Here is a 17,374-nt window from a genome sequence, read left to right as displayed (position 1 = left end):
TTTGCTTGCACATGTGTGTGTAACCGAACTTTTGGTGCTGCAGATTTTGATTCCGCCCGAAAGATCTCAAAGGTGGGGGAGAAAAACAAAAAAAAGCGCAAAGATCAAGATAATAAACAGGGTATCAAAGAAGACAACGGGGGGTCTTTTTCAGAACCATGCGAGGCAGCCAGCTGCCGTTTTTGATTGACATAAGACGAATAATGCGAGAAAGAAGTGCTGCTTGTCGTAAACCGAGAAATAATTGGGCGAAATGGGACGTCAAAACATCGTCTGTCCGCATGCTTTTATTTCGGGATTGGAGGAAGAGGGCCCTTCGGTGGTGGGCCGGGGCAAGGAGGGTATTGGGACGATGCGTAGGAAGGCATTGTTGTGAAGGCTGGTGGTCGTGGACGACTGCTAGAGAAGCTCGATCGTGCCGTAGCAGTGATCTGTCGTGGGAACAAATAGTAAATAAGGGTTGGTTATAGTTACGTGGGCGTGAAGATATGGCTCTGACGTCCGGCTCGGATTGCCAAGGGGAAGCGTGAATAACAGTATCAAGGAGAACTAACAGAAAGCTTTTTGCTTGAGGAAGGGTGAGAGAAAGAAAAGCCGAAGGGCGAGGAAGCTGGCGAGATATATAAGATTTATAAATTACGGCTCCACCGCTATGACTGCCTGGGTATGCATGTAGGCATCATCAGTAGGGCTCATAATAAGCACAATAATAATGCGGAACGAAAAAGGTTAAAAAAAAAAATAAAATAAAATAAAAAATTTAAAAATTTTAAAAAAAAAAAAAAAAAAAGAAAAAGAATAATACATAACAACTTGTTTCACAGCCTTTTTTGCTTCCTGGTTCGTCATCCACTTTCTAATTGCTCTCCTTGCACGGTGGGAGGGGGGAAGGGATCCGATTCCCAAAGAAGCCCACTTAGTCTGGCGCCCGTGCAAGCCATCCCAGGGCTTAAAGCCCGAATTCTGGGAAAGGCGACGCCGCCGGATTAGCGGCATGGCATGAATTCACTCTTCTTTCTTTTCGCGCTCGCCGTCGTGTCCCCCTCTCCGCAGCAGCAAGCAGGTAACAGTAACAGCAGCAATAATAGGCTTAATCGTCGATTTCGTCACATGGGCCCCACACCCCTGGTCTTGAGGTCTTTTGCTCAGGCCGTCTCTGCGCTGACGCCGAAGTTGTTTCTGGCTGATCCTCCTCGTGCCCTCTTCTTGCTACGTTATTTATTCCCTTGTCTCGTATTTGCGTCCTAGACACAGACGTCTCTTGTGCGATGTTCACACCGGCTTTTCCCCCCCTCTTCATTGTGCCCCCCCTTCTTCTCTCTCTCTCCTTGTCCCCGCTCTAATCCATGGCAACGTCTGTCGAGGTAGCTATATCGAAACCAACGTGAACTCATCTCTTTCTTGTTTTGCCTGTGTAACAGCAATCCCCCTCCTCAAGCCTTAGAACCTGCACAGAGCTAGATGTGGCAAGGATTCGATCCACGGGCTTTCTTCCGGGACGGCCCTGCCCGGTCGTCCATGTTCACTCCTCCGTTTTCGTATCAAGTTATAAAAAAAAAAAAAAAAGGAGAGTTTGAGATATACATCGGCTGCAGCCTTCTCTCCCCCGTACACTCCCGGAAATTCGCGCTGGTCTACTCCGGATAGAAGTTGCAGAATATACTCTCCTTTAACCAGTCCGTGCAGCAGACAGATTTTTCGCCTTCGAGCAGCCTGCGATGACCTTCTCCTACTCGGTATCAAACTCAAAACCACCGAGTTTGGTTGGCGCAAGACAATATCGATGAATCATCTTCTCCATCTTGTCCACTAGGCATCTTAAGGGATCACGAGGCTGATCCTCGTTGGCTGACCCCTGTCTCACTAAACTAGTCTGATGCAGGGGTTAGACTTTTGGGAAACAAACGTGGTGGATGTGATGCAAAATTGGTCTGTCGTTCTTTCAGCAGACAGATCAAAAATAAAAATAAAAAGAATAAAAAAGAAAAAAAGAAAAAAAAAAATTTCTAACCCTTTCCGCGCCGTCAACTCGACATTGATGTTCGCGATCATCACTGCAGGCTACAGATTTTGCAGACAGACGACAAAGGGATGGCCCAAAAGGCCCTTCCTTAGGGCTTTTCATCTCTCCCACGCTCTTGTGAGCGGAGGCGTCGGTAGCCTCTTTTCACATTGGGACTCCATTTTGTTCCAGAAAAAAAAAAAAAAAAAAAAAAGAGGCCATTCATTTTGCATTGAGGACTCATTAGCAAAGATCTGGTTGGCTGAGATTATGGGGATTTCCATTTTGACCCGCTGGTCAAGAAGCATTCTGGCGAATGACGGTAGGATTATGCATAATCTTAAAAAAAAAATTAGGACGCGGCCGTTAAAAGGTCCCCGCTGCCCCTGGCCTTTTCGCATAGGGGTGGCGCAGGCTGGGACCAACTTTTGTGGGTTGACTGAGTTATGGAGTCTGTCTTTGATGCTTTTTTCCTTTTTTTTTTTTTCCTTTTTTTGCTCCCTACCCCTAGAGTTTTCTGCTTGTTGTCTTTTCTGATGGCTGTCGGACAGCGGCAACTTTCTGTCTGTGATCGTCTGTCACAGTGGGCGCGACGCAAAAGAAATCCTCAATCGACCAGTGACCATCCGCGGAGTCCCTGTCAGTGATGTAATGTGCAAGTGAGCCGCATTAACCTAACTCTTCAAGGAACCCATTACTCCGTATGCTCTCTCTTGTGTGCCTTCGGCATAATTCACCAGTCCACCATGGCTAAATCTATGGAGGACATGCACTCCGCCTTTTCATTATATCCCTGTTTGGTAGCATGTTTGCTGGGCAGATCCCCTGCCCATACATCCCCCTGCCGGACCTATCCATCTCGACTCACTCTGAAATCCAACATCGAACCAAAGATAAATGAAGCCTTTGGCGCTTCAATTAAAAAAAAAAAAAAAAAAAAAAAATTCAATAATGCTGGGATCCCACACCACCGGCTGTGCCAGGAGGGAAATGAGGTCATGATCGCCTCTCTCCTGTGACTCAAGCTCGCACCGGCGTGTGGTTGCAAAACTCGCCCGTTTGACCGAGAGCCGTTTCAGGTTCCACGACGCCCAGAGTCAGGAAGACGAGCTTATTTGCTGGGAGGTGTTGGACATCGTAACGACGCTGTGTTACTACCCTTATCGGACCACATTACTTCTGATGCCCTCATTGCCTCGAGATTCCTTTTCCTTTTTTTTTTTTTTTGCCTCCCTCTTGGCTCAACTTTCATACATAGGCCCGTAAAAATCAAAAGGAATGACATTGAATAATACGGAATAGCTAAAACGGATAGTTCCGTACGGCCCATGTGGACTTCTCTCAACCGAGCCGTCCACATGAATGTGATCGCTTGGCTCACAGAAATGCGTGGCCCACATGTTTGTCGCCACGACGGAAATACTCTCATTGTTGTGTTTCTACCAGCTTTCGCGATACCTTTTTCTTTTCTTTTCCTTTTTTTTTTTTTTTTTTTTTTTTTTTTAATTCATACATCACCATGTGGGAAAGCGTTCCTTGGAGTTGACGGAGTCATGTTCTGCAGATCAGAAGCTCTTCCTCTGCAACCCGTACGAAGCTGAATATTGTTACTCCTTTCTGTCCCTTGCAGGCTCGATATGACGCGGATACCCGGGGCCAAGCAGGCAGGCTGTGGCGTCAAGGTCATGCGATGCATGCATAAACCGCTTGTTAACAAATCACCCTTCGTGAATCGGAGGGCGAGTGTGGATCCGTCCTTGAAGAATGTGCTTCGGAGAGGGACCCGCAAAAAACGTGGTGTCTGACCCAAGACTGGACTCCATCGTGAACTTCCTCCTCACTCGGCGCTCGTAAAATGTCGCGGAAGGGGCCGCCTTTTCTGAAAACTGTTGGAGGATAAAAACTTTGACTGTGCTTTTCTTTCCTTCGGGGAGAAACAGGCTCCCTTCCGAGCAAGGATCAACAACCGCGGAGTTTGGATCAGGTATTTTTATGTATTTTTATTTATTTATTCATTTTGGTTCAAACCGTTCAAGTTAAACTACGGAGTACTCCGTGATGTAATATGGTCTGGATAAACGTTTGAGTCCGGGAAGCTCGGAGGAGACGAATTGAGTTTTCACGAGAGGGCCGTCCGCTCCAGTTCAGCCTCGGAGATAAAGTCAATAAAGCAAAGTGTTTCGTTCAAATTCCCTGGTTTTGGACGGAGTACTTCGTAGCAGATACATAATAATCTTAGCGCCGGCAATGGCGGCGTGCATTGCCTCGATTCTTGGTTCAGCCGTGAAAATATTTTTATTTTTATTTTTTATTTGTATTTTTTTTTTTTTTTCTTTTCCCCAGTGCAAAAGAAATTTATGGAGTTTTAGTTCCCGGGTGCGGTCCGCAGAAACTCGCATCCCTCGCCCTATCGTACCGAGGAAAGGTTAAGGTACGAGAGAGGGGATAAAATGTTGCTATTTGTAGGTATAGCCGGGTTGGGATCAGCGCCACGTCCGTGTCCCAAGGATCTTGGTTGAAAATATCACTTGCATTTGAGATCGCAAGGGATGCTCAGGCCTTGTTATCTAGTCCCGACCAGGAAAAGGCTGCCCAGCACCTGATTGGAGGTGAGAATGCTATTTGTCCCTCGGGAGGAGTTGCTCGAGCGAAAGGATGCAGCGCGTGGAGGCTTTTCTCCGGGTAGTTTAATCGAGGAGCAGGGCCTGTCGATCTGAAGGGCGATCCAAGCGGGCCGTCCAGGGCGGCAGGCGTCCAAGCACTTCACTCTCGGGTGAATGTATGGACTCTCGACAGAGGACGGAGTACAGACGGCCCAATTAGGAGAGCCAAAGCAGCAGCTAAAGCCAACTCCCGCGAAAGCCACGCGCAAAAGCTCGAGCGGCTTGACTATTGGTTGCTATGAGCGCCATCCTTTGGAATCTGGGGCTCGGCCACTCGAGACGGATAAAGTGGGAAAACGCGGCTACCGCTGCTTCATCCAAGTCCGAGCGTTGCTTGTTTCTTCGCTTTCCCCTCCCCAAGGAGTAGCTGGACCTGTGCTTCGATGATTGAGTTTTATCCGTTTCGGCTAACAAGCAGGAGCATCGTGCGGAGAAGCCCTCTTTTCACATCACTCATGCGTGCTGGTCATGAGGGGTCGGCCACGGCCAGGCATCTTCTGTCTATGCGCTAAGTGTTCTGGTCGCGACACTATCAGCGGCGTGCATTAGGGAGCGGTCCATGCCGCCAAATCTAAGGGATAATAAGCGACTTGTGCTCTCGGCAGATCCACGGGTCGCCCGAGATCTTGAGGGTGGTGTGATCTCGCAAAGGGGATCACTCTGCACATTACTCCATACCGGGGGTGGTCCGTGAGGACGGGACGATTTTGAAGAAATGGAAGTGCGACACCCCGCTCGTTCGCATAAACAACTTCGGCTACATGGAAATGAACCCATTGGAAGACGTCAGACAGTTACATGCTCTGAAAACTGTTTCTCTACGGAGTACTCTGAACGATGCGGGCTCTGTATCGTATTTTGGCGCCACATTACTAACGCGGTTTGACGATTCCTTGCGAAGATTTATGCGGTCCATTGGGCCCCCGCCATCATGTCTTCTCTTTGTCGGAGATGCTGGAGACGAGGGGTGCAAATGCCGCCGCCCCGTCCCCCAATTCAAGCGAGAAGCGCATGGCATCGTATTGATATATATAGCATGGCAGCCGGGGTCTGTTTTACCATTCCTTGTTGGCCGCCAAACACCATACTCTAACCAGTAATTGGGTTGACATGGATAATTAGCAGATTCACAACCCGAAACATTGGAAACCAAAACAGCTGTTGCACGTGTTGGACACGCTACAAAACAACGTGGAAGCCTCAACGGTGAGTGCGGTGGGATATTAGCCTATCAGCATTGTGACATCCCGAATTCCCTTACGTTAGGAAAAGTACAGCTTCGTGATGCTAGGATCATCACGCTTATCTACTCCCTAGATATGTCACAATCCTTTCCTCTCGTGCTGTTCTCCCTCAGTAGAGGCATGTCTAGCCTGTATCCCTGCCAGCCAACGAGCATGTTTGAGACTGAGGAAAGGCTTGATTATCCATCTTGGCTAAGCTTCACCTTTCCCTGATTTAAAAGATTATAATTCACGTGGAATCTTGAGAAGCAAAAGGCGGTGACTTCGGGATAGAGTTGCCCCAATAAGACGGGGTTGTTACCAATTATGAGCCTCACGAAAGTCTATTGGGATTAAGCGGTGAGATATTGATGCTCAAGGCTGGGAAAGATTGTTAGCGTGATAACCAGGGGCGCCTGTTTACGCTCTGAATCCCTGTTATAACAAAGCTGTTCTCGGCGTGCGGTGACTCGGTAAAATGGAGCGTGGAGACCAGGTTTGCCAGCATGCAGACGACGTCGGGGCGTCATCGGATTATTGCTAAACGTGTCAGGCGATCGTTTCCTGGGATTGCTACTGGACAACCACCGGCCCGGTTGACGTAGAGATGCTCGGTGCGATCAGCGGAAGGGCTGATGATGTTGGAAGTGTGATCGCTCCTTGGCTTTCTGAGCTCATTCCTCCATCATCCCTCATCGTACTCCTGAGGTGCCTGGGTACAAATCCACTCCTCCATCAGAGCTTGATTCGACGACTCGCCACTAGCCGGTGCAGCCTTGGTTCTGTCTCGACGTGAAACGAGAAGGCATAATATCCAGCCCCAAATATCGAAACCTTCGTAGGTCGTGGTCATTGCCAGCTTCTTCTCATCATGCGCAATGGCCTCTGTCAGTGTTTCAGCTCTCGCTCGTTTTGACGGGCGCATGGACGCTCCATCCTCGTCCTCCGCGGCCGCCATAGCCCGGTGTTGCCGCCGGCGACGACGTACAGGCTGTTCGGACCCCACGTCGTCAGGTTGAGCTTCAGGGATATCGTGTAGGTTGACAGGGGAGTCTTCCTCTTCGACTAGTAGAGGGTGCACTGGTTGTTCGCTGTCGTCCGGGATATGAATAGGATCGTCATTGTTTCCCGTTAACTTGTTAGAGTTGCTGCTAATCCTGCCGCCATCCCCAAACGTTTTACGTCGGGTTGTTATTGAGTGACGAGTGCCCGTTTCTCTGAGAAATATCGACACTTGGAAATCATCTGTAAAGTTTGTCAGCACGTGCACATGCGCACATTTAGTGAGGACTCGAAGGCACACCTTCGACCAGGACATCCTTGACCGGTTTGCTTTTCTTCTTTGCTCTGGCTCTTTCGTTTTCTTCGCGGAGTTTGGGGAGCACTAGGGGTCGGATGCTCTTGAACACGCGTGGAAGAACGGGGTCGCGTGGATCCAGCAGCCAGCGAGAATCGGAGGGGTTCTCCAGGTAAATCCGACACTCCAGCACCGAGCACTTGCTGATCCGTAGGTATCGTCGGATGGGCGCCATCTGTGCTGTGTTCTTCACTCCGGCCGACCCAAAGACCGTACGAGTCACCGTTCGTTCGAATGGCTTTGCCAGGACGCCCGCACCAGCCACCATCGGCTGCAAACAGAGCAAACAACAGGCGGCGTCTGCTCCGATGTCATGATACCCGCCTGCGACACCGGATGTGGGGGAGATTCTCCATTGCAATTGTGCCGGCGGGGTTTCAACTCTCTCGACAGAATTCCTGACAGTTTTCTGAAAGAGCGTCCTAGCTTCCTGGACGCGCAGCCTATTCTTCCGGCCTCAGCTCAGCTCTAATTTTTAGTAGTCCAATCGCCATCAGTCGCTCTAGGAGCTCGCCCTAGCTTTAAAGATGGGAACCGATGAGCGGCACCCTCCCCCAGAGGGGATATTCTCGCTGCTTGACACAGATTTATACAAATTAACGATGCAATGTGCCATTCTCAAATACTTTCCTGATTCTGGTATATCATTTTCTCTTCTTTTATGACTTTATCCTATAATTTGCAATTTAGCGAGAACCCACCATGACTCACATGCTTGCCAGAGGTCACCTATGCCTACACGAACCGGACTAAGGACATGAAGTTTACAAGAGAGGCGTTCAGGTGGCTAAAGGCGCAGATAGATAGTGAGTCTTTTGGAGTGCCTGTTCGAATTTGGGGAATGTTCCCAACTGAAGTAGAGAAGCTAATGTAGACTGTCCGTGATAGAACTTTCAAATATCTCGCTGACACCCGAGGAGCTCGAATTTCTCAAGGCAAACTGTGCATACTTCAACCCTGCGTACTTGAGATACCTATCCACCTTTTGCTTCAGGCCATCGGAGCAAGTGCATGTTGACTTCGTGCCTATTGATGACACCGGAGCCGATTCGGACATTGGGGATGTCACAATGTCCGTCAAGGGCCTTTGGGTTGAAACCATCCTCTACGAAATTCCGCTCCTTGCGATAACGAGTGAGGCATACTTCAAATGGTGTGATCGAGATTGGGATTATCATCAACAGGAAGAGAAAGCTTTCCGGAAAGGTTGCGCGTTACTTGAGCAGGAATGCACGTTTTCCGAGTTTGGAACCAGAAGAAGACGAGATTACCATACCCAAGATCTGGTGATGCGCGGATTGTGTCGGGCTGCGGAGAAAAGCCGCGAAGAAGGATGGACAGGATCATTCTCCGGAAGCAGCAACGTTCATTTTGCCATGAAGTATGGTGTGCAACCAGTTGGCACCGTTGCCCATGAATGGTACATGGGGATAGCAGCCATCACTGATAACTATGAAAATGCAAATGAGCTTGCACTGAGATATTGGCTTGGCTGTTTTGGCGAAGGGGTGAGTCGATCAACTCGTTATGCCAGCCACCTGAACCCTTGATTTTTTTTTCTGACACAATCAAAATTGGCGCAAATGCTAGGTTCTCGGGGTCGCTTTAACCGATACGTTCGGGACACCTGTATTCCTAGATGCCTTTAGCAAGCGGATACCCGTGTACACGGCTGCCGCTGAAGGTTCGGACAGTACGCTCCCGTCATCAGAAGGGAACCTAAGTGGAACTGGTGGTTTGGCCGAAACACAGCCGCCAGTTGCTGCTCCGATCGAATCCGGCGGCCGCGAGCCTACGAAAACGTACGCAGAGGTTTTCACTGGCATACGCCAAGACTCGGGTGACCCAGTATATTTTGTCAAAATGCTGAGAGACTTTTATGACAAGCAGGGAATCAAGGATAAGAAGACCCTTGTTTTCTCTGATTCTTTGAACATCCAGCTGTGCTTGGATTACAAAGTCATTGCGGAAGAAGCCGGATTTCGTCCCGTGTTTGGAGTCGGGACTTTCCTCACAAGTAAGTTCAAAGCTTTTTTCCCATTTTCCCACGGTCCGGTTGCTGAACATCTCGTTTGCGCCACAGATGATTTCACAAATTTGTCGGATGGTAGGAAGTCTGTACCACTCAATATCGTAATCAAGGTGTCCAGCGCTGGAGGCAGGCCGGCTGTGAAATTAAGCGACAACCTTGGCAAGAACACAGGAGATACTCATACCATCGTTGAAGTTAAGAAACGGCTGGGATATGTGGAACGTGATTGGGAAAATGGCGACGAAACTCGGCGATGGGGGAAGAAGGGAGATTAAGCATGTTGGGCATTGGTGGTTCTTTGAGCAAGCATATTCTGGGGCTATAGACACATTGAGATTGGCGAGCTGGGTTTGACTTTTAACAAAGAGGAGTGTATTGTTATTGTTGAAGTTCCCCCATTATACATAGCGGAAAGACAATATAGATATTTCATATTGCCAGGCTTAATATTCCTAAGGGGTGGGTGTAAATGGCCTGCGGGAGGTGGCTCGATGTTCATAACAGAGGTAACGGCTGGTATGGAATTTCGAACTCCAGGCAAGCATAGCCGTACATGCATTTGACGGCAGTGCTCCCGAGGCTTTGTCGAGTATAACTTGCCCTCAGCATCATCAGCTGTGGCCACCAGGGGGGCAGATTTGCTTTTGGGCTAACTCGGATAAATCTCGATGAAAACGTCCTGCATACTTCCGAGGATGGAGAAGAGCTTTTCCACTCCATTGGATCATTGTCCCTTATCAAAAATTTGCCATCTCATTTAGAGATGCGACATGTCAGGAATAAGAAACTCACACAGCGTCAATCACATAAATTGAGGCGTTTAAGGGGTCGGCGATCGCACACGTCTGCAGTCTCTTGCTTCACCACCTCTAGACCTCGACCGTGACCCTGCAATGCGTACCTATCTATCAATGGCCACCTTCGCATTCACAGGTTGCCTGAAACCACCCGTTTGTATCGGACCTGGTGGCCTTTGACCAGGCGCATGCAGGCTTTTGTCCCGGATGAACCACACTCACCGAGATCCTTATTTGTCGGCTGGGATAGGAGTCCTGAACAAATGATGTTAACTCACATGGAATTGACCCATGCGTAGGAATAGGTAGGAGTTGGACTAGGAGCGCGTATACTTCTCTCTCCCCGCTTGTTCCATCTTCTCTAATTCGGCAAAATCTCTAAAAGTGGTGATCGTGTGTACGGAGTACACATAGCATACGCAGAGCAGTGACACGACAAGTCGCGGTATCCATCGGGACGCTGGGGGCCACGGGCTTCGTCATTTTAAAGGTCAAGCGAGTCTTTCATTGTCCGCGTCTCACCATTCTCAGTCAACAACTTCTTTGTTGGTGCCTTTGAGCAAGAGTCGGGGATTCTAAAGAAAGAAGGATATCCCGACCATCTGCTGCGCGTGTTTGGCTTCTGAGCTTTTAAAGATTCGCCAGTTGTTGCTCTGGAATTCCCCGCTGGTCGAACCTAGTTGGGGCGCGCGGTATGGCGCCGGAGTTGAGCTGTTAAGATTGTCCCGAAGAGATTTCTCAATCCAAGATCCCGGGTACCTGCAAGTGAACGGAGAAATATGCGTTATGTACTCCGTACTCCGTACCTCTAGGAGAATGTGGGTGTGTTTCATTCGTAGGCCCGGGATGCATCTGGACAGATGCAATGCTTTTAAGCGACGGCTCTCTCCATTAATTGGTGCAGCGGAAACCGCGGAGCCGGATAGCTGCAAGTTACGCAGGATTTAGACGAGACAAGTCACCCCGGCTTGTCTCCAGGGGGCCGGCATTAGTTCACGAGAAGTTAACCTGCCCACCTTGTTGGTGCTGGGCTTTCACATTGATTTGTCCCTCTCTTTCTCCCTGCCCGCCCTCTCCCTGTCTCTCTCCCTCTGGGACAACATACAGACAAAGACGAAGGAGTGATTCAACCACTGCTTGCGGACAATAGTAGACCAGGAAGCTGAGATCGTGGCTCGTGGGAGGGAGAGAAAAAAAAGAAAAAAAAGGGAAAAAGGCCCTGGCCAAATTAGGATGCATGTGGGCTAACTACGAGCTAACTACCAGTGGCCTGGAGTCAAATAAGATGATGTTGCCAGCACGGAGACAGAACCTTCCACCGAAATGGCCCGAGTCTCTTTTCGCGTCGACGGCTTAGGTTTCCCCGTCCCCACGTTGACGCAGGGATTGGAAGGCTAATTCGCCCTCAATATAGCCGGACGGAGAGAAGACACAGTCACCAGTGCATTTTGCAGCTTCATCGTAAAAAAGTACTTAGGATGCAACGTCTCCCATCATGCGACACAATCCTTTGCTTTCAATGCTCGCCGATTTCTGATGGTCTCCAGAGTCCTGAAAATGGCACTCCTGGCTGAGATCGTGCAGTTTATTCCACAGCATCCTTTCGCGGTGCTGTGTCTACTTGTGGTTTTTGCGCTGTCTGGCCTCTCTGTCTACAGGCTGTTTCTCCATCCTCTTGCTAAATTCCCCGGACCGAAACTGGCGGCCTTGACGCTCTGGTACGAGTATTATCATGATGGAATCAGGGGCGGCCAGTATACATTCGAGATCCAGCGCATGCACGAGAGATACGGTCCGTCCCTTACGAGCAAAATTGTGGAGATACTCTGCCGCTGATTGAGGCTGGTTCGAACTCTAGGCCCCATCGTTCGTATTAGCCCACATGAGCTTCATATCAATGATCCTGCTTTCATCGACACCCTTTACGCTGGCGGCGGGAAAAGGAGAGACAAATATGTGTTTTATGCATCACAATTTGGGTTCGTCATCTTGCCCCCTGTTGGTCCGAGCTTACGTTGTATATCAGCTAACTCTTCAAAACAGGCTTCCGAAGGTGAGTATTTGATGACGCCCTCGATTCGATCGAGGTACCAATTTGTGCCATAAATATAGAGTCTTTTCGGAACTGCGGATCACTACCACCACCGCCTCCGACGTTCTGCCTTAAGACGATTCTTCTCAAAGGCTTCTGTCACGCAGCTTGAGCCTCTAATCACCAAAAAAATCGACACCCTATGTTCCCTAATCCAGGCAACTGCAGGCTCTGGCAGGCCTGTCTCCTTGTCCGATGCGTATAGTGCAATTACTAGCGACGTTGCGACGGAATATGCGTTTGGAACATGCACGAATTTCGTGTGTCCCTCCAACCCGTACTTCGAAAGGAATTTCCGCGTGACCCTAGTTAAAGGCTTGATGGTGGCAACGCATTCAAAGCAATTCCCATGGATTCGCACTATTTCTAAGATGATACCTATGTGCGTCAATTCGGGACCAAGTGCTCTGCATGATCTCGCCTAACAATGATATCACAGATCTGTCCTTAGGGTATTAGATGCGAACCTTGCTGCAGCTATGGAGTTTCAAATGGTACGAACAGCGCATCAAATGATTCGGGGTCAGCTTGGGGTACATGCTGATATAACTGGCAGGAAATATCAAAGCAGGTGAAGGATGTCATGGATGGTGTTAGCAACGGGAACGAGAAAGGCCATAATACGATTTTTCATGAACTTCTCACGGGAAGTCTTCCACCACAGGAAAAGACCTTTACACGTCTCAAACAGGAAGGGCAGCTTATCGTCGGTGCTGGCACCGAGACAGTTGGATGGTGTAAGTTAATTGCAACTCGCCCTTATATATTTGCCGAGACTGGGTCTCCTAATCGATTTCACAGCGCTCTCCGTGATAACCTTCTATATCCTGGCCCATCCGGCGGTTCTAGAGAAGTTGCGCAAAGAGCTTGAAGAGGCTATTCCTGACCCATCTATCCTCCCATCGGTAACAACTTTGGAGAATCTTCCATATTTGATAAGTGATCCCGGTTGCTTTTTATGCCTGAAGGGGGAAGCTGACTTTCCAAGTTCACAGCGCGGTCGTCGCAGAGGGTCTACGGCTGTCCTATGGCGTGATTTCCCGCTCCCAGCGCATCTCACCCTATGAACCACTGATATTTGAACCAGCATCCGATCAGGAAAATCACATCAAGCATGTGATTCCTGCCGGTACTCCCGTGGGGATGACATCGTACTTGATCCATCATAATCCCGAAATCTTTCCTGATTCAAGCAAATTTATTCCTGAGCGATGGCTTGATCAGGACGGGAAACGACATAGACATCTAGATCCGTATCTAATGACTTTCTCTAAGGGCTCGCGGCAATGTATCGGTATCAAGTACGCTCTCTTATTCTCCCCCTTTCCCCCTTCACAACAGACATAGCACATTCGAATCGGCTGAAAGTGATAGCTGATGTGGTATTCGAATACGTATAGCCTCGCATATGCCGAATTATACCTCATAATCTCAAGTCTAATCAGGAGATTTGGGGGAAGGATTGAACTCTTTGAGACAACGGTGAGGGATGTGGTGCCCAAGAAGGATTACTTCTTGCCTGTTCCCGATGGTGACGCCGTTGTCCAGGTGTTGGTGCGAGAAGATTAAAGCAGAATTTCGAAGATTTCCTGTGCGGTGCACCCTTTTTCTTTTCTTTTCCTTCCTTTTTTTTTCCCCCTCCTAACATTGACCTTTGATTTTTTTTGGTTCGGCTGGTCTCGATTATAGCGGTGAGGGCAGGCAAGCACTCCATCTTCATACCAATAACGACTGATGATTTATTTATTGGCGTTGATGGGAATGTAGTTGAGATACAGATAAAATGGATTAAGTTGTGATCAACAGAATTGGATTTAAGCTTTTCTGCTGCACCTTCATGAAAGCATTGCCCTCAGTAGGCAAACAATGACCGCCTGTCAAGGCACTGTTGGAGAGTTCAGTTTTCCCACAGCGGGGATCCTTGGGGCCTGAGGAGGTAACAGGTGCCACTCACCTCACCCATCCCCTCCAATCCTTTCAAGCCGTACATGGAGGTTGAAACAAGGTTATATTTAGGCATCGCGCGGTTGCATGTCAAACATGAAGCGAAAACCTTTTCTGGCCTTGGGCGAGAGTCTGGTGGCCTGCATGGACGGCAGCTATTTTCAGATCGTGGGCGCCAAAAGAGCCTGCAGGTATGGTGGTGATTGGGGCATCGGCTGACCGCTCGTTACCCCACAGAACATTCCAAGTGAGTTCGCCTTTGAGGCTCAGAGCCCGCCAGAGCCTCATTGGCCGGTCCCACACGGGGGGGCAACGCGCTGGCCAACGGCGGAGAGGCAAGATCGGTGAAGGCGTTTTGTGAGCTCCAGAGGTTGTGCTGATTGAGATTTTTTTCGACCCCACCGCGAACCACAGGACCAGAGAAGATGTCGGCGACGGGGTTCTCGATCCCAGCGAGCAGTTCCAGGAACAGTCCACACGAGGGAACATCTATGGTTTGGCTGGCGACCCTGATTCCACAGATTGCACATGCCTTCACGGCTTGCGTCAATGCGGTTGGAGGCAGCGTTGACACTCCTCGCGCAGAATGATGCAGCCTGGGGCGTTTGACGATTCCTGCTGCGACGCCTGCTGCGTGGAACAAAAGCGCCGAAAGAGAGTTCTTGGGAGCCGCGCAGAGGCTTCGCTTAGGTAATCGCAGCGCACAGCCCTATACCTCGCGCGGCGCTAGTCCAAATATGGCTAGCGGGCAGTCAGATCCTGCGCCGTCGGATCCACTCGGCCCCCGTTTCACTTGGCAACTAAACCTGATCGGGCACTCTGAAATCAACTTGAAGGGAGGTGCTCCGTATTGGCGTAATTTTCACTGCGGTTTCGCCGCGTAATGGGCCTGTCAGCTCGGCGCCCAGCGTGAAACTAGTAACTTTGCGAAATCTCCTTTTCCACCCTCCATCTCGAACTCCCCGTCTTGTCCATCCACCGCCCGCCTGTCAACCCATCTCCTGCCGACGTCTCTCTTCTTCTTCTTCTTCTTTTCTGCTACTTGTTCTTCCTTCGCCAGCTTTTATTTCTACTCGTCATTGAGGAATAGGCTACAACTCACCTCGATCGGGGTTTGTTTCCATCTTCAATTCCCCCTCTTTCTTTCTTTCTACCTTTCTTTTCTCCTTTTCGTCAGCTCCGGCTCTCACTCGCTTCTCCTCCCGCGTCTCTTTGTCCGCCCTCTCTAGCCTTTGACGACACGATCGTTCTCATTACGTCTTTTAATTTCAAGAACTCTTATCACTTTTGATTGAGTTCGTTTTCTTCGCGTCAGCATCCTCTCGATATAACAGCCACGACCAGCCCAGTCCAGACCATACCTTTTCCTTCCACCATACATTCGGCGACACCATGAGTGTAAGTCCATTGTCCTGGGACAGAGGATGCGCTCCAACATGCTCTTATGCTCGTCATCCAGGCCCTCCGGTCGTGGAATTGGCACATTTAGATCTAGTTATGTACTAATCTTGGCTTGTTCTAGCGACCAGGCTATAACGACGGCTATGGCTACGGCCAATACGACCCTTACACAGCACGGCAAGATACATACAACCAGGGAGGCTATGAGAGCCAATCAAACTATGGTATGCAGAAAGTGCTATGTCATGTTCTCGATCATGACCAATCTCCTAGATGTATGGTTTTCTAATATCATGGTGTAGAAATGAGCCCTATGCCAGCAAACCCTGGCTACGGTCAACCCAGTGCTCCCAACCCCAATGCTATCTTAGACCAGTGCAGAGACATCGATAATGGTGTCAACACTGTTGAGAATTATATCGGGCAAATCGATACATTACATAGGCGCCTGCTCAGTGACGTCGACCCCGTACGGGAGAACGCAATTCGAGCCGAGGCAGATGAGCTGGCTACCCAGACAAAGAACCTTTACCGCAATCTCATTGAACGTATGAAGACCATCAAACGAATGCCTGATGCTGGCTCCCCGCGCAATGCCCCACAAATCGGAAAAGTGGAACGGAGATTGAAGGCGGCTGTCGAACAATACCAGCAAGTTCAACAGTCATTCAGGAAGGAGTCTGAGACCCAGATGGCCAGACAGTACAGAATAGTGAGACCTGATGCGACGGAAGAAGAGGTCCAGGAGGCCGTTCGGGACACTTCAAACCAGCAAATTTTCAGTCAAGCTGTAAGTCTATCGCAGTTGTTATCGCTTGATTTTGTCTTTTCTTTTCTTTTTCTTTTCTTTTTTTTTTTTTTTTTTTTTTTGGGTCTCGCATGGTGCTAATTCTCCACTTAGTTGATCCAAAGCGATAGACGAGGGGATGCGCAGAAAGTGTCGCAAATGGTGCGGGCCAGACACGAGGAGATTCAAAAGATTGAAAGAGACTTTGTGGAATTGGCCCAAATGTTCCAGGACCTTGATGCTCTGGTTGTCCAGCAAGAGGCAGCTGTTACTCAGATCGACGAGGCGGGAGAGGAAGTTTTCGCCAATGTGACCAAAGCTAACGAAGAAATTGGTGGAGCTATCGAGAAGGCTCGCGCCCGCAACCGGAAGAAGTGGTGGTGTCTCCTCATTTGTCGTAAGTACTCGGACACTTTTGGAGCCCTGAGGTCGGTTACTGATTTGCAACAGTTCTCATCATCATCATCATTGTGGTTGTGGTTGTGGTTGCGGTTGTCGTCACCAAAAAATAGTAAAATGTACACGGCCGTTGGTGTCTCCGTCTATATGCACATATTTGGCATTCTGTGTTCTTTTTATGGGTTGTTTTGAAAAGGGATTGGTTTAACGCCATGGATATCTGTATTTTCTGAAGGCCTCTGCGACACCGGGAATCCCGACTTTAACCCCCCAACCCACCCCTGGCTATTCCTCCCCACTTCCCCGTTTATACCCCCGTCCTTTGCAATAGATTATAATGTTACCCGTCATCAATCACGCTCTTTTGTTCATGTTTTCCTTATTGGCCGTCCTCTGAACCGGGATCGTCGGTTCAGCTCCCGCACTCGTTTCATTCATGGCTCCCCCGTTGTCTTTCCAGATGCATAGGTACCTTTGGCTTATGAGCCTTTTGCCTGTTGGGGTTTGCATTTCCTTTTACTACTTTATAATCCTTGCTGCTGCCTGCCTATTCTGCGCATTCTCATGCATCCTTTTGATTGTATTAAAATTGGTTTTTTTTGTTTTTTTCGCTGTTCTGGGACGGGTTATGGCGCATTGTTCATAGTGTCCTAATCGAATTAGTTCCAAGTTCTGTT

General features: G+C 49.2%; 7 protein-coding genes across 8 annotated transcripts; 3 read left to right on the top strand and 4 right to left on the bottom strand.

Annotated features, from left to right (window-relative positions):
* Positions 1-2,509: 2,509 nt before the first annotated feature.
* On the bottom strand, positions 2,510-3,825 carry CIMG_12088 (uncharacterized protein; the record flags this gene model as incomplete). Its single annotated transcript, XM_012358558.1, has 5 exons — positions 2,510-2,639; positions 2,740-2,852; positions 3,035-3,120; positions 3,257-3,477; positions 3,725-3,825. The coding sequence occupies 5 exons, from the start codon at positions 3,823-3,825 to the stop codon at positions 2,510-2,512; spliced, it is 651 nt and encodes a 216-aa protein (XP_012213981.1).
* Positions 3,826-5,666: 1,841 nt separating this feature from the next.
* On the bottom strand, positions 5,667-7,420 carry CIMG_08085 (uncharacterized protein; the record flags this gene model as incomplete). The annotated part of the gene is made up of 2 exons (XM_001240921.2): positions 5,667-7,133; positions 7,192-7,420. The coding sequence occupies 2 exons, from the start codon at positions 7,418-7,420 to the stop codon at positions 6,574-6,576; spliced, it is 789 nt and encodes a 262-aa protein (XP_001240922.2). The 3' UTR covers positions 5,667-6,573.
* A 192-nt stretch (positions 7,421-7,612) lies between these two features.
* On the top strand, positions 7,613-9,552 carry CIMG_08086 (nicotinate phosphoribosyltransferase; the record flags this gene model as incomplete). The annotated part of the gene is made up of 4 exons (XM_001240922.2): positions 7,613-7,884; positions 7,968-8,051; positions 8,134-8,753; positions 8,836-9,552. Exons 1-4 carry the CDS (start codon positions 7,773-7,775, stop codon positions 9,550-9,552), a joined length of 1,533 nt encoding a protein of 510 aa, XP_001240923.2. The 5' UTR covers positions 7,613-7,772.
* A 652-nt stretch (positions 9,553-10,204) lies between these two features.
* CIMG_08087 (uncharacterized protein) lies at positions 10,205-10,557 on the bottom strand (the record flags this gene model as incomplete). The annotated part of the gene is made up of 2 exons (XM_001240923.1): positions 10,205-10,329; positions 10,494-10,557. The coding sequence occupies 2 exons, from the start codon at positions 10,555-10,557 to the stop codon at positions 10,205-10,207; spliced, it is 189 nt and encodes a 62-aa protein (XP_001240924.1).
* Positions 10,558-11,508: 951 nt separating this feature from the next.
* On the top strand, positions 11,509-13,998 carry CIMG_08088. Of its 2 annotated transcripts, XM_004445046.1 has the most exons (9): positions 11,509-11,866; positions 11,933-12,053; positions 12,118-12,127; positions 12,187-12,548; positions 12,606-12,660; positions 12,723-12,903; positions 12,968-13,101; positions 13,160-13,467; positions 13,567-13,996. In XM_004445046.1, exons 1-9 carry the CDS (start codon positions 11,611-11,613, stop codon positions 13,733-13,735), a joined length of 1,596 nt encoding a protein of 531 aa, XP_004445103.1. In that variant the 5' UTR covers positions 11,509-11,610; the 3' UTR covers positions 13,736-13,996. The 2 variants fall into 2 exon arrangements, with proteins under 2 accessions (XP_004445103.1, XP_004445104.1); XM_004445047.1 differs by having other exon boundaries at positions 13,160-13,998.
* Positions 13,387-14,682, bottom strand: CIMG_12089 (uncharacterized protein). The gene is made up of 2 exons (XM_012358559.1): positions 14,121-14,682; positions 13,387-14,051 (listed from the first exon to the last, which is right to left on the bottom strand). The coding sequence occupies exon 1, from the start codon at positions 14,597-14,599 to the stop codon at positions 14,201-14,203; it is 399 nt and encodes a 132-aa protein (XP_012213982.1). The 5' UTR covers positions 14,600-14,682; the 3' UTR covers positions 13,387-14,051; positions 14,121-14,200.
* Positions 14,683-15,103: 421 nt separating this feature from the next.
* Positions 15,104-17,372, top strand: CIMG_08090 (syntaxin 1B/2/3). Its single transcript, XM_001240926.2, has 5 exons — positions 15,104-15,508; positions 15,633-15,735; positions 15,814-16,301; positions 16,413-16,695; positions 16,749-17,372. The coding sequence occupies exons 1-5, from the start codon at positions 15,503-15,505 to the stop codon at positions 16,808-16,810; spliced, it is 942 nt and encodes a 313-aa protein (XP_001240927.1). The 5' UTR covers positions 15,104-15,502; the 3' UTR covers positions 16,811-17,372.
* Positions 17,373-17,374: the final 2 nt, after the last annotated feature.

This window comes from Coccidioides immitis (genome assembly GCF_000149335.2).
Source record: "Coccidioides immitis RS genomic scaffold supercont3.3, whole genome shotgun sequence".
Classification (NCBI taxonomy): Eukaryota; Fungi; Ascomycota; class Eurotiomycetes; order Onygenales; family Onygenaceae; genus Coccidioides; species Coccidioides immitis.
Note: the sequence above shows the minus strand (reverse complement) of the source record. Positions and strands in the feature narration are given on the sequence as shown.

Bases quoted from the DNA above. Each gene is read 5' to 3' on its own strand.
- CIMG_08088 (XM_004445046.1), top strand. From the start codon at position 11,611: ATGGTCTCCAGAGTCCTGAAAATGGCACTCCTGGCTGAGATCGTGCAG. The intron at 12,549-12,605 runs GTGCGTCAATTC...ATGATATCACAG, and splicing joins ATTTCTAAGATGATACCTAT to ATCTGTCCTTAGGGTATTAG. The intron at 12,661-12,722 runs GTACGAACAGCG...TATAACTGGCAG, and splicing joins CAGCTATGGAGTTTCAAATG to GAAATATCAAAGCAGGTGAA.
- CIMG_12089 (XM_012358559.1), bottom strand. From the start codon at position 14,599: ATGTTCCCTCGTGTGGACTGTTCCTGGAACTGCTCGCTGGGATCGAGA.
- CIMG_08090 (XM_001240926.2), top strand. The intron at 16,302-16,412 runs GTAAGTCTATCG...TTCTCCACTTAG, and splicing joins AGCAAATTTTCAGTCAAGCT to TTGATCCAAAGCGATAGACG. The intron at 16,696-16,748 runs GTAAGTACTCGG...GATTTGCAACAG, and splicing joins GTGGTGTCTCCTCATTTGTC to TTCTCATCATCATCATCATT.